This window comes from Zalophus californianus, chromosome 10 (assembly GCF_009762305.2).
Source record: "Zalophus californianus isolate mZalCal1 chromosome 10, mZalCal1.pri.v2, whole genome shotgun sequence".
Lineage (NCBI taxonomy): Eukaryota > Metazoa > Chordata > Mammalia > Carnivora > Otariidae > Zalophus > Zalophus californianus.
In genome coordinates this window covers 37,513,747-37,529,171 of record NC_045604.1, presented here as the reverse complement: position 1 = coordinate 37,529,171, position 15,425 = coordinate 37,513,747, and the positions used below count along the sequence as shown (strand labels likewise).

At 44.0% G+C, this 15,425-nt stretch overlaps 1 protein-coding gene across 3 annotated transcripts in view; it reads left to right on the top strand.

Annotated features, from left to right (window-relative positions):
- Positions 1–15,425, top strand: part of LPGAT1 (lysophosphatidylglycerol acyltransferase 1) — a 119,949-nt gene that overhangs the window by 24,525 nt on the left and 79,999 nt on the right. The window contains exons 1-2 of one of the 3 annotated variants that reach the window (XM_027609832.2): positions 11,587–11,734; positions 12,620–12,884. In XM_027609832.2, the coding sequence (XP_027465633.2) occupies positions 11,612–11,734; positions 12,620–12,884 (388 nt within the window). In that variant the 5' untranslated portion in view covers positions 11,587–11,611. Of the gene's footprint in view, positions 1–11,586; positions 11,735–12,619; positions 12,885–15,425 lie in introns of those variants that run through there. The other 2 variants (XM_027609830.2, XM_027609831.2) reach the window with 2 other exon arrangements.

Genomic DNA, 15,425 nt, shown 5'->3' with positions numbered 1-15,425 from the left:
TTAAGTCACTATTACTGTACTTTGGACTTTTCTGTCATGCAGAGCCAAACCCTGATTCTAATGAATGAAACATGTACTTGAAAGTCAAGAAAGCAAGGGTGTATGCATCAGGCGCCATTCTGGTTTCACCTCTTACAAAACCTAGGACCCAATAGATTAGTTAGCTAATCTTCCTAAGCCTTCCACTTCTCCCATGTGAAATCGAGATAACATTCTTCAAGGGTGGTTGTGAGGAGCAAATGAGATTCACTATAGGAAGTATCCAGCGTGGTGCACAGTACACTCTCAATAAATGGACTCTACCTGATTACATTTGGGGGCATTTCCATAGACCGATATGGGACACTGAGAGCTGTGGACATTCAGAGGTTATCCCCACCTAGAATATTAGCATGGCAGTAGTGGAGCTCATGGTTTGGAAGGCGAATAGACTAGAAACAGGGACATGCTTCTAAAACCTCAAATCTAGGTGCTGGCAATTGCAGTGGAACCGAGGCAGCTACTGATTGGGCCCGTTTTCTGTCCCAGGCACATCCTGGGGGGTTAAAGCCACAATGATAAAGAAGAACACACATGATTCTTACGCTCCCAGAGTTTACAGCCTGGTATGAGAATCGGACATGGAACTACTAATGAGCAGTTTTATGACAAACGGTGATTAAGTGATCTGAAGGGAAGGAACAAAATGTTCAGAGACCTTGTGCCGGGGGCAGCATGGGGCAAGGCTAATGTAATGAGGTAGGATTAAGCTGAGATACGAAAGATGAACCTGATTTGACCAAGTGAAGGGCAGCAGGGAAATGAAAGGCAAAAACCCTGAGGTGGAAAGGCACACAAGGGGTTCTCGTAAATAAGATGAAGCCAGGGTACCTGGATTGGTAAGCCCAAGGGGGGCACCTTGCATGGGACAAGCTGGAGAGAAAGGCAAGAGGTCCATCGTATAGGGCTTCATAGGCCATTATAAAGGGTTTTAGTCCAAGGATGACATTCTTCCCAAAAGTTACCTACTCTATTTCAATGTCTCCTGCACGTGCCTAACCATAAGATTCATCTGGGGGCTCTTTTTAATTCCAGATTTTAGTGTATATAAAAACTCCTGGAGAGAACAAACTGGTGGTTGAAGGTCCTTTAATTCAATGTAACATGGACTTACTGAAACTTTACACAAGCCTCATATAAGAATTTAAACTATAAAATTAATATAACTTGGATGGCAATACATTTCTAAAACCTCATACTTGAAGAGGCAGCATTTTAGCATCGCTCCTTTGCCCATAGCTTTGTTTAATTTGTAGTACTTAAAACAGGAACTCGTGTCTACAAGGCAAGGGATGAGATATTCTTTATTCTGGGAGAGAGGGGGTAGAGAGGCAGGGCCTGCCAGGCTTCAGAGTGACAGAGAGTGGAACCCTAACTCCAGGGCCTGTTGGTAGCTGTGTTGGGAGGGAGAAGCTGGTCCAGGATCCCCCAGCCCAACTCTAAGATTTCTCAAGGCTGTGTGGCTGCCAACAGCTGATTCCAGACAATTTTTAAAAATTATTTTTTATTTTTTCTAGGGGAATTAGTCAAACAATTCATGAGCAGAGAAAAGTTTTTCTACTCGTAAAATTTTGTTTGTTTTCACCATGATAAGTGTACTCTTAAATCACCATCATCTATTTCACCTACCCCACTGCCCACTTCCCCTCTAGGAGCCACCAGTTCTCCATAGTTAAGAGCCTGTTTCCTTGGTTTCTCTCTCTCTTTTTTTCCTTTGCTCATTTGTTTTGTTTCTTAACATATGAGTGACATATGGTATTTTTCTTAATCTGACTGACTTCTTTGGCTTAGCATTATACCTTATACCTTCTAGCGCCATCCATGTTGTTGCAAATGGCAAGATTTCATTCTTTTTTATGGCTGAGTAATATTCCACTGTGTGTGTGTGTGTGTGTGTGTGTGTGTGTGCACATTGCACATCTTCTTTGTTCATTCATCTATTGATGGACACTTGGGCTGCTTCCATAGTTTAGCCCTTGTAAATAATGGTTCTAAATAATTTAGAACTCCATTTTGGTATATGCTTTGGAAGACAAGGTTTGAAAGAAACAAAGGATTTGAAAGTGCGTTTTATAAAATGTTTCTTAAAGACATTTCAAGAGGAAACCACTTGCAAGGAAATTCTTTCCTTACCCTTCCTACTTCTTTCAGCGAATAAGTACCAGCCTACCTCAAGGGGTTATTGTTAGCCTCCAACAAGATGTGCGTGCATATGTGTGTGTGTGTGTGTGTGTGAGAGAGAGAGAGAGAGAGAGAGAGCACTTTGTTGACTGCAAAGCACTGGAGAAATGTAAGGTGGCATGATTTTCATTATAGCAGGGTCTCAGCCAACAGGCTCAGTCCCCAAGATAACAAATCAACTTTAAACACACAGCTGGAATACGAGCAGAGTGAAAATGTCTGCTCAAACCCCTTAGGATTTAAGCTGATGAGAACCATGGAAAGAGCCAAATTACATCACAGAAGGCTTGATAAGAATGGGAAATTTAACCGTGGTAAGGGCAAGTAATATGCTTTAAAGGAAACATTAAACACACTATCAGCCCTCAATGGCCTGTTAACCTCTGATGTATCAGATCATCAGGGAGCAGGTGTCGCAGAGAAAAGGTAGGATGGGTAGGGAAGCTGGACCTCTGTAACCTGGCTAAGAGACTGCTTGGAGACCCAGGGGGTCAGGAGACCACACAGGGTCACCAACCATTTGCCAGAACTGAGTAGTTTCCTGGGATGCGGACTTTGAGTGCTAAAATCATGAAAGTCCTGGGTCAACCAGGAGGAATTGGTCTCCTGAAGGCCACCCCAGCTCTGTTTCTGATACACTCTATGATAAACAGCCCATGTCCCTTCTGCACACCTCATCTCTTCTGTTCATAAATGCAATTATCCTGTGTTACCTTTCTACAGGGGAATTCCTCTTCCTTATCAAACATCACTAAATTCTGCCGCCCCAACACCAGAATGTAGATGCTCCAATGGGATTTTTTTTTTTAATTTGTGGGAACACCCAGAAACATTGAATACTTATGAGATCAAAAGTTCCAGAACAAGTTAGGAGCTTGTTGTCAATGGTAGGTCTTGGAGCTGTGAAGGGATGCTAGAGATGAGATTCAGTGGGTTCTCCTGAGGATGGAGGTGAGGGCAAGGAAGGGAGAAGGTAGTTCAGAGCAGCTAGTCAGGATACTGTTTCCAGAAAGAAGGCAGTGCTGGGAAAGTCTGTGGACAGAGTCCCAGGAAATTGCCAAGCTGGAATTCAGGTAACTGTGAAGAAAGAAGTCTTGTGTGGAAACTAAGGGGAAGCCCAGACCTTGAGAAGACTCAACTTTTTGGAAGATCTAAAGAGGCTGAAGAAAGCAGATCTGGTTTTAAATGGGAGGGTGGAGTGTGGAAGGATAGAATGATGGAGGATAGAATGCTGAGCGACCAGCTGGTAAAGAGGTGAGATGCAGCAGCTGGAGCTTGTCTGCAGTCTTGAGTTGGAGCCTCATGAAACTGCACCCAGAACTTCTCGACCCTGGACAGTTCATAGGCTGAGCTCTCCCTGAACTGCAGGTTCCTAACTGGGCAGTTCATTGTGGCTCTGCGTGGCAACAAACATGCAGAAGGGATGTGCGAAAGCCAAGAATTAAGTCAAAACTGTGAGGTGCTCTGTATAAATGCAGTAGTTATTCAGAGAAGGGGCTCTGGAGTCCTGGACAAGAAGGCAAGCTTCCTGTAGGTTAAGAGATGGTCCGAAAGAAAGGATGGCATTCTGGGTATGAGGAGCGGGCAAAGGGAAGCTATGGAATGTACCCGTTTAAAAGCAGAGGAGGCTGGTTGGGAAGTAAATGAGAACTGAAGTAGGATTTGATAATGTTTCCCAACCTTTAACTTTATGGCACTCGATGAAAATGGTCATAATAGTGTAGGGTAAATAGAGGCAGCTCTAGCAGCACCAGGCTCTGCCTTGTGAACCTCACTGAAACCCACTGGTGTGCACGACCCAGTGGCTGCTAAAGTCTAGAATGAGTGAGAAATTGGGTAGTGAAGGCCCTGAAGTTAACCAGATAGAAACACTCAGAGTAGATTTTAATAAATCTACTACACATGGGAAAACGATGTCAAAACCGGAAGGGGAAAATGCAATGTTAAATACGGTGCTTTCAGAAAAACACGATGATAACCACATAATCTAGGATGCATTGGGAATAGGTGATAGTTTGAGAATAGAGGAAGGATGCTATTTTACAAATAAAAGAAGTATTATTCTTTTGTATCGTTGTGATTCAGTTGAGGTACTTCTAGTCACTGAATATTACTGAAACATGTTGAAAAGATTGAAATACATTATGAAGTATGAGCAATATTATTTCTTCTGCCTTGGTTTGGATGATAATGATGATGTCACCATTCAAGGTATCCTATTTGTCAATTTAAAAAAAAGGAATGATTTAATCTGAATGAATTAAACAAACATTGAATTAAAAAATTCATTTCCCAGGTGTCTGGCTGGCTCAGTCGGTGGAGCACGCGACTCTTGATCTTGGGGTTGTGGATTTGAGCCCCACGTTGGGTGTAGAGATTACCTAGAAATAAAATCTTTAAAAAAATTTTGTTTCCTACCATATATAAAGCAGTAAGCTAGACACCAGGAAAATGATAATGAGAAAGACAGGTGATGTGGGACTCCTAATCTCAGCAGAGAACCTGAAATACAAAACAGCCAGGCTTGTTGCAAGGTAGTGAGCACAGAGGCAGAAGCATACTATGAGAAAGAGGCAATGAACTGTTGAAGTGGTGGGAGAGTCTCTCATATCTTAGCTAGACCCCAAGGGATGAATATAATCAAACAGACAGAGAAGGGAAAAGCATGAACAAAGAATGCATGAACTTGAATGTGTGAGGTTGCACGGCGCATCCTTTCAAGAGGGTGAACACCTTAGTGTGATGAGCAAAATAGAGCATGGGGGCACGGAACGGGGGAGGGGTGAGGAGGGAGCAATAGGAGGTGAGACCAGAAACGAGTAGCATCCTCTGAAATTTCCTCTCTCTCTCTCAGTGGAGAAGAGCTTTTCCACCAGTGTCTCTTAGAGAGACACTGTAGTGTGTCATCAGGAGCATGGGCTCTGGAGCCTGAGAACTGGAAATCAAGTCTCAGCCCTTCCACTTGAGGGCTGAGTGACCTAGGGCAGATTGTCTAATCTCTCCATCTGTAAAATATGCCTAACAATATGGTCCTTAGAAGGTCTTTGTGAAGATTGAATGAGTTAATGCATGCAAACCATTGAGAACAGGGCCCGGAACGTTGAAAGTGATCAATACATGTTAGCTGTCATTACCATTTTAACATAATCACCAATAACATCATTATTTTGGTTCTGTTAGGAAAATACAATCTGAATTTGTTTGTCTCTTTTGAATCTGAATTTGTCTCTCTCTTTTTAAAAGATTTATTTATTTATTTATTTGAGAGAGAGGGTGCACGTGAGAGAGTGTACGTGAGGGGTTAGAGGGAGCATGAGAGAGAACTCTCAAGCCGGCTTCCTGCTGAGCAGAGCCTGAGGCGCGGCTTGATCTCAGGACCCTGAGATCATAACCTGAGCCAAAGTCAACAGTAAGACTCCTAACTGACTGAGCTACCCAGGCGCCCCTGAATTTGTCTTATTCGTAGATGTACTGCATGACTTCATAGGTTTTGTCAGGGGAGGAACTTGCTGAAATAGCCTTCTCCAAAATATCTTACAAGAATACTCATCTACTACAGTGCTTGAGACTCTCCACTGCAGAGGCATTAAGGCTCAGGGGATTTTAGGAGGTCCTTTATAAAGTGTTCATCCTGTAGGTAGAGGGAACACATAGCCGTAAGCAGCTCAGCATGGATTAGTTTACCACACTAGGCAGGAAAGACAGGGCTGAACCAAGGAAATGCAATGTTGGACAGGTAAGAAAGAAGATACTAGCTTAGAGGGTTGTCTGGTGGGAGAGTGGGGGTCTTAGGTGGGGTCTTCAGTGACCTTTGGAAATTAGGGATCATTTTAGTATTAAGAGGGGAAAAGGGAAATTAGTTGAAAAGGAGAGCAGCACAAAGAAGAGAGAATTGTTTACTTCACAATATTGTTTAGGGCCAACCTTGTTAATAAAAAGTAGCTGAAATGGCTTATATGAAGCTATGGTCAAGTCTTGATGATTTGACCCAACTTGTCTAAAAAACACTGAGGCTAGAAGGCTTCATACATTTTATATAAAATGATTACTAACACTAATATAAAAGAAAAAATTAAGTATATATATGCTTATATATATTTGTATATTTATTATATATTATATGTTTTATAGACATATATTTACATATATTTATAATATATTTTATACATATTTATATATTTATAATATATATATTTTTTCCCTTTTTATTTGAAGCCGACTAGCAGTCAGAATTTGACTCTTGGGGTGCTGATTTCTGGTTTGCAACTATTTGTAGTGATGGGGGGGAGCTGTGCCAGGTCATCACACACTTACAGCACTGCTGAGGGGCTTTCCCCCTAGAGAGGAACTAGATCACTGGAGCTCTAGCACAGCAAGCAGCCCAGGGAGGTGAAATGTCGTTGTTTTAATTGCTGCAAGGAAAAAGAGAGGGTCCAGGGGGTTCTTCTGCCCAAGGGAGCCCCTTCCTGGTTATAATCTGATTTGCTATGTGTATTCCACCAGATGGGTGAATCAAACCTTCTAAGGTGTTGTGGTTAGATTGTTTTAAAACATCTGGAAACTCCTGGAAATGTGAGAAGTCATCTTTCTCTTTCAAAGGACCATCTTCTTGTGGTTCCGGTGTAAGGCTTTTGAAACTGAAACTCTACCATTCCTGTGGCTATAGGGTGGAGTCTGTTTTCCCTTTCCCCCTCTTGGGGTGCACATGAAGGCTCTCAAATGCTTGACTTGATTAGTGTTTGCGTTTTGATAAACAGAGCTCTAATTAGCAGGAACCTATTCAAGAAGGTCCTTGCTTTCTTCAGATCTCTCTAGAAGAACTGGCCTTCTCAAACTTGTTACAGTCATTGAAAGCATTTATACATGTCTGCCTGGGCTGTTTGGAAATAAGCTACAACAACAACAAAAAAATCTCAGGAGGGTACCTAAGTGGGTTGAAAGGTGGCAGGGCAAAAAAAGTTTATATAGATATATATTTTATATCTAAGATGAACTTTGAAATACTATAAATTTAGCATCATCTGAAATTGTTCCCTGAAGTCAGCTCAAATGCAGATTCTTATCCATTGTAGGTACTGAATAGTCTTTTTTTTTTTTAAAGATTTATTTATTTATTGAGAGAGAGAGAGCCAGCAGGGATAGGGGCAGAGAGAGAATCCCCAGCAGCTTCCCCGCTGAGCATGGAGCCTGTCAAAGGGCTCGAACCCACGACCCTGAGGTCACAACCTAAGCAGAAATCAAGAGCTGGCCGCTCAACCGACCGAGCCACCCAGGTGCCCCAATATTGAATTGTCTTGAAACTGAACGTGCCACAGTGGTCAAGAAAGTTAAAAAGATAAGCCCCTTCATTTGCCCTGGGCAACCAACCAAAACAAAACAAAAGACCAGGGCATATCTACACTTGGAATATGGTGTATTGCTTTGTTTGCTTAATTTCAAGAAAAGTCTAATGAGATAGGAGCCAGTCAAGAGAACAGCTGAAATAATCAAAACTGGGGCTTCCACATCCCTTCCACAAGGAGCTACTTAAATAGCAGATTCTGCAGTGTAAACAGGAGGAGGATGTTATGGCTGAACTGTGTCCCGCTAAAGTTCATATATCGAAGCCCTAACCCTCAGTACCTCAGAATGGGACTGCATTTGGAGACAGGGCCTTTACAGAGGTAATTAAGTTAAAATGGGAGTCCTGAGGGTGGGCCCTCATCTAATGTGACTAGTATCCTTGTAAGAAGAGATGAAGATACACAGAAAGAGACAGACATCAGACACATGCACACACAGCATCAACCATGTTAAGCCATAGGGAGTGGGCGGCCATCTGCAAGCTAGAGAAAAAGGCCTCAGGAGAAAACAACCTTGCTGGGAAGCAACTTCCTTAGAGCCTCCAGAGAGAGCGTGGCCCTGCCGACACCTTGATCTCAACCACCTAGCCTCCAGAACTGTGAGAAAATAAATTTCTGTTGTTTAAGCCACCCAGTCTGTGGTACATTGTTACAGCAATCAAAGCTGACTACTACAGATGAGAACAGATATGATCAAATAATTTAAAATTAGGAAGGGTCTAGGAAAGAATGTGATTATCTCAGGATACTTCTAGGTCAGGTTTTCTTAAAGCAAGGTCTGTATACTACCCACATCAGAATTACCTATGCTATTTCTTTAAAAAGCAGGCTTCCAGGCTCCTCTGAGAGTACTAAAATGTTCTGGTATGAGAAAAATCTATCTTTTCAATAGACATCCCGAGTAGTGTTTTGCACGCTAATGTTTGAGACCCACTGTGGAAGGTCCTGCTCAACCTCTGGCCCTTCTCTGGGCCTGGCTGGCTAGTACTAATTACATCTCAGGCAAGTGCTGGTATATCTGGTGCTCTGGTAGATGCTCACTGATCCAGGAGCCGGGTATAAATCCCACTGTATGTTCTCTCTGTCAGCCAGTGTTTGCCAGCATGTGGAGGAATCCTGAAGGGGATAGATCAAATAGAATCCATGTGCCTTACCTGTCTTACTCACTTAAAAATATAATGTTATATAAAGAACCTATACAACTCAACACCAAGAAAACAAACAATCCAATTAAAAAATGAGCATTTTTCCAAAGAAGACATCCAGATGTCCATAGATACATGAAAAGACGCTCAACATCACGAATCATCAGGGAAATGCAAATCAAAACAACAATGAGGTATCACTTCACACCTCTCAGAATGGCTAACATAAAAACATAAGAAATAACAGGTGTTGGTGAGGATGTGGAGCAAAAGGGACTCTTGCACATTGTTGATGGGAATGCAAGCTGGTGGAGCCATAGTGGAAAACAGTTCCTCAAAAAACTAAAAACAGAACTACCATATGATTCAGCAATTCCACTACTAGGTATTTACCCAGAGAAAACAAAGACACTAATTCAAAAAGATACATGCACCCCCATGTTTATTGCAGCATTGTTTATAATAGTCAAGATATGGAAGAAACCCAAGTGTCCATCCGCAGATGAATGGATAAAGAAGATGTGGTACACACACACACACACACACACACACACACACACACACACACACAGAGGAATATTACTCAGCTATAAAAAAGAATGAAATCTTACCATTTGCAACAACATGGATGGATCTAGAGGTTATAGTGCTAAGTGAAATAAATCAGTCAGAGAAAGACAAACACTGTATGATTTCACTCATAGGTGGAATTTAAGAAACAAAACAAAGGAACAAAGAAAAAAATATAAACCAAGAAATAGATTCTTAACTATAGAGAACAAACTGGGGGTTCCTGACGGGAGGTGGGTGGAAGGATGGGTGGAATAGGTGAAGGGGACTAAGAATATACTTATTGTGATGAGTAATGTATAGAATTGTTGAATCATTATATTGTGCACCTATGACTGGTACAACATTTTATGTTAACTATACTCGAATTTAAAAAAAGAATATGATGGCATCTTTTGAACAATAATCTACTGTGCATATATTGTTTCTCTCATGAAATTTATTTAAAAATGCTATTACCTTGGTACCTAAATTCTCAGAGAAAATACAGAGGACTAGAAAAGGCATATATAACTTTTCTATTGCTATATATTAGTTGAAATTATATGGAAAGTTCTCTGCTAGGGCCTGTGCCTTTTTGTGCCCCACACAGTTAAAATATAACATTAGTGAAAGAGATAAATAACATCTACAAATAAAAACAAATTAATAATAAATGGAAAGAAATCTAATCGTTTCAGCCAGGCTCTGTGCTTTCATGCATTTCCTCATCGCCAGAGGGGATGGGAATAGAAAGTATTCTTTCATATGGCATAAAAGTGAATTCTCTTTCTTTCACCTGTGGACCAACGAAGGAATTAAAGAGAGAGAGAGAGAGAGAGAGAAATAGTTAAATAGTTGAGAGTCCAAAGCAAACACAGTACCAAATATCTTCAAAATAGACAGAATAGGTGGCATTCTGATTTAAACATGGCAGTTCACTAGGGACCTGTAAAAACTGCCCCCAACCCCCATTTACAAATTTGATTAAGAGATATAAGATTTTATGGGGTTTTTACAAAAACTGAAATGGAGGTAGGCCATTTGAGAATGTTCACGTGGGCAGGTCGTTGGGTTATTTGTCTATGCTCCTCATGGCGGTCCAGCATTTGAAACAGAATTTAGCTCCAGTGTCCAGGAGTGAGCCGGACTGTCCAGGGAACCCTATGGCCACCATTTTTTGAGCACTTAATGGCAGGCGCTGCCTAAGTGCTTCTCCCTTCTCGACTACCTAAATGTCAGTGTCTCTGTGTGGACCACCCATTCCCATTGGATTCTTTTTTTTTCTTTAGGGGAATGGGGATGGGGACATGGATGGGGAATCGGAATTTTCATTAATGTTCTGGGTGCTCTCCAGAAAGAATTCTGGCACTTAAAATGAATTGATTTTAAACTCTAGACCTTAATACTCTGGGGAGGTTCAGAAGAGAAGCCGTGAGAGCAACTGGGTTTCATTAGGAAAGAAAAGAGGACATCCAGCCTTCAAGGAGACAGCTTCCCAGTTTGGGCACTAATCGGTTTGTCAGAGGAGGGAGGGTCCTAACAATGAGAACCGGCTGTGTTGGCTGAAAAGGGGCTCTCAGTTTGGACCGCAGCCCTCCTCGTGTGGTGTAAGGCTTGCTGCTCACTACCAGACCTTTCTGAGCCGCCCTCTTCCTGGGAAATGGGCTCGGCGACGTCCCGCCGGCCTAGGGACCAGGCAGCCCCAGGGGCCTGACCCCGCGGACCAGCGGGCTCCGGGACGCGGGCGGCGGCCGCGGCGCCTTCATTAGAGGGCGCTCTGGGGGCGGCTCCGCCGCAGTCTCGGCTCCCGCCGCTTCCTCCCGCCGCCCCTCCGCGCCACCCCGGCGAACGCGGCCGGGCCCCGGGGAGCGAGTCTCGGCGCCGCCGGGGACCGGGCGCGAGCCGCGCCGCAGCCGGAGCGAGGCCGGGCCCCGCCGCCGCCTCCTTCCGCCGGCCCCGCCGCCGGCCATGCATTCTTCCGGCTCCTCTGGCTCCCACAGCCCGGGCCGGGGCCCGGCCAGCCCGAGGTAACCTCTGGCTCGGCGGGCGCAGGCCCGGGGCTGCGGCGGCGCCGGGCCCGAAGAGGCGCGGAGGGGGCGGGGAAGGGGTGTCGTCGTCGTGCGGCCCGGGGAGGAGGCGGCGGCGGCGGCGGCGGCGGCATGAGGGACGAGGGCGCGGTAGGCCCCGAGGAGGAGGCGGGGGCGCGGGGCATCCGCCCGCCTCCCCGGACCCGCCCCGGTGACAGGTCCGGCCTCTGAGTCCCCGCCGTCCCTCTGTCCGCAGGCAGCCGCGAGGGGAGTAGGGCGCCCGCGCGCCCGCTCGCGCCGCGCCTCGGCCGCCGCCGCCGCGTCCATGACCGCGACTCCTCGGCCGGGGACACCCGCCGCCGCCGCCGCGCAACACCGCGCCCCGGGCCGCCAGCCCCCGGCCCCGCTCGCCCCCGCGCTCCACCGCCCGCCTTCCGCGCCCGCCGAGGTGAGCCCCGCGCGCGGGCCGCCCCTGCCGCCGCGACCCCTTCGCCGGGGCCGCGGAAACCGCTGCGGGCGCCCCGCCGAGCGCTGCCGTCGCCTCTTCCTTCGCGCTTCTTCCATCACCCTCGCTCGCCTGCCCTCTGCCCGGGGACTTCGTTCTCTTCATCCGTGGCCCCGGTGCCTTCACCTCCTTCTGGCTTTTGCTCCCCTCCCCCTACTCCCGTCCTTTCTCCTCTCGCCGTGTTAGCCCCCACTTTCTTCCTCTCACCTTTCTGCCCTCTTTTCTAGGCCCCTGTCCTTTTTCCCCTAAAAAAAGCTGGGGGGGGGGTGGTGGAGACAAAAACCCCTTTGCCGCAAATGAACACTGTTAGCATAACTCTTTTTGCTAATGCGAGAGATCTTTCTAAGGCACGATCGATGTGCAGGAATGGTGGTGGTGCGGGTACCCAGGTTCTCATAGCTGGGAAATGGGATCGGGTCCCTGCAACAGCCTTCTTCCACTCGTGTCGTCAGTTTGGAGAGACTGAGGGTGTCTGAAGCGAGTGGCTCTGTTTTTCTTCCTGAAAGTCCACACAGCAGACTGCAGTGAGGCGCTGTGCGGGGACAGCCGCTGATTAGTTAGTGGGAATAGTATAATCATTTGCTAAATATATTATGACATACCCTGTGCCTCTGTGAACAGCTCCCTTGACCTTGTGCGGCTCCTCCTCCCTCGCTCTCTGTCCCCCTCTGGAATTTCCCGGAGAGATCACCGAGGTACTACACCGGGAAAGCTTAGACCCTCTCGGTTTTTCTGGTGTTTTTGTGCTGGAGGCGATTTCTATGTTGGTGACTATCTGGATGTGTGTAATCCATTTTCCTTTTTAAATGAATTTTTCTTTCACCTCAGAAAGACAGGACGGACGCCAGTGTGAGCATGGCTGTGACTTTGGAAGAAGCTCCGTGGCTGGGCTGGATCCTGGTGAAAGCCTTGATGAGATTTGCCTTCATGGTCGCCAACAACCTGGTTGCTATTTCATCCTACATCTGCTATGTAATTATACTTCAGCCCCTTCGACTGCTGGACAGTAAGCGGTTCTGGTATATTGAAGGAATCATGTATAAATGGCTTTTAGGAATGGTGGCTTCCTGGGGATGGTATGCTGGATATACAGGTAAGAGTGTGAGCACTTTTGTTTAACGCGTATGAAACAATTTGTAATGTTATGCTTAAGTCAGGAGCCATGATTAAATATATATTACACTTTGGGTTGAAGGTGCTTGGCTGCTTTGGCTCTTAAAAAAAAATAGATAGAAAACAATTCTTTTGAGTTTTTTTTCAGAATCCCAATTTAGGAAGGATGATATTTTCAGATGTATAATTTCATAGTTATATACTGATAAATTTCTTAAATAATGTCTTTAATGTGCTTGATATTTATCAAAACCAGTCCTCCAAAACTCACCTAGAGGAATAGGCATGGGTTATATAGGACCTGAGGGCTTATAAAATGAAATAACATACTTAGCCCACAAATACATTAGGAATTGAGAAGAAGGACTGAGCCATATTTGTGCTAAGATAGTTTAGTAAGTTTTTTCATTTAATGTGGTATTGTACTGTGTTAACACTTTGAGCCAAGCAAAACATGGCTTTCTTTTCTGTTACGTATGTTTCTTTTGTTTACTAGAATCTATATTTTAATCTCATAAATCACTATTAGACTATTAAATATAAGAATTAAGTTTTATCTTTGTTAATTTATATTCTGGGTGTCTTTAAGTAGATTTATATTTCTGCCTTTAAATTGCATTTTGGGGAGCAGGAGTAATGCTATTCTGAAGCGGACTTTTAAAGAACTAAATGAGTAGTGTTTATTTTTATTTTCTGTTTATAAGCTTTCTGCGCTTTGAGAACTTGGGCCTCTGCTGTGAAAATTCTGTCTTATTACATTTATTTGACTTTTTTCCCCTAAAATTGAGATGATGAAAAAAAAAGCATTGAGGTTCTAGTACTTGTCTTAGACATTGAGGCTTTTATCATGGAATTTTATAATTGATAGCTTCCTTAGAGATCATGCGGCAGATTCTGTGGTCAGTGGAGTCTAGTTCATAGCTTGGAAGAATGAGGAGGGTACGAGGGTGCTCTCAGGGTCAAACAGCACGGCAGTTCCCCATTTTAAATTCTCTGTCTTCTTCTTTCCTGCCCAGGCTGCATCTTGTAGATTTTATCCATACACACAAGAAAAGGACTGACAAAACATAGGTTTTATGGAGTCTAACAGACTCTTGCAGGTCAGAGTGCTCTCAGTTGCCCCAGATGAAGCATTTTTTCCTTCTGGCAAAGCTATGTATTATTCTGTAAGACCCAAAGCTCCCGGGATAGTGTATGCATTGCTTCCCTATCTGGGTCTCATTGAGATCCGATGCTCTTTGGATAATAGTAGGTGAGCTTCTAGTCCTTTTTTAGGACCTTTGTGGTAGTAGTAGTAGTGGTAGAGAAAACAAAGGAAGTTCTCATCTATGATGCTGAATTCTTACCTGAGTTACACTGCTGTCTTAGAATTGCTTTGCTCTGTATAGTTTAAGTGTCACCAAATATGGTATGTGGTACTAGTGACTTTGCTCTGCACGTAATATACTCTTTTGCTGGTTTTAAATCAACTCATAGTATTTTTAGATAAAGTTCTACAAGTTCATGCTACTTAAACACAATGAAATTAGTGAAATGTTTGTGCTTGTGTGTGTGGTTTGTGTATAGGCGTTAGCATGATGAGAAGCTGAACAACATTCAGCATTGACCTTGAGATTATACTGAGTGCAGTGGTGCTGCTTGAAGTTAAAGTTAGTTATCCTTTGGCCACAGCATGGCCGCAACGCATTTCTGAGCATATTTTCTTGCGTTGTCTTTCCCTTGCTGACTATGGAACTTCGCAGTTTCTTTTGCCACCTGCTTGGAAAGTGGTCTTGGCGTGATCTGCGTATTTTAGTCTTTCTGAAGCATCTGTTCTCTTCAGGCTACTCCATTCTGACCATTTAAAATACAGAATATTTTAGTGTTTATGTTTTAAATGGTTTTCATATAGGTGGAATACTTTGAGAGGGTCTGGTCCTGGCCTGATCACAAGGGAATGCAATCTAGAGGTCAAACAAATGTAGAAATGACTTTTGTGGAAAGCCACAACTGGGTTAAAGAAGCAACACAAGTAGGGGCTGATGAGCAGATGTACCCGTGAGTCTAGGAGGTTATATTAGCCTTTGGTCTGGAGTATGTGTTCCATTTCTTCCCTTTGTTCAAGAGGAAGGTGGGTTTCAGTTTTTTCCTTCCCCTGTGCTTAAGTTTCACAGATGGAAAATTGAACATTGCCAAAGGAATTCTGCTCAGCAGATCTGGGATGTTCATGTTTTGGAATAAAAATTGCCAAACTGTTGAAAAACCACTTCTGAAGAAAACTTAAATATTAATTAATTAAATGTTAATTGGGAAGCTGACAATTGAATATTGGTATTGAATATCATTTTTTCAATTGTGATATTTAAGTCTAAGACCAGTTAGCCAGCTCTGCTGCTTACGTTGATTCTCTAACCTACAGGCCCCCATATGGGAGGTACTTAGCCGAATGTGGCTATTTTAATTTAAATTAATTAAAATGAAATAAAATTTAAAATACAGTTTCTCGGTCACACCAGCCACCTTTCAAGTGCTCAGTACTGGG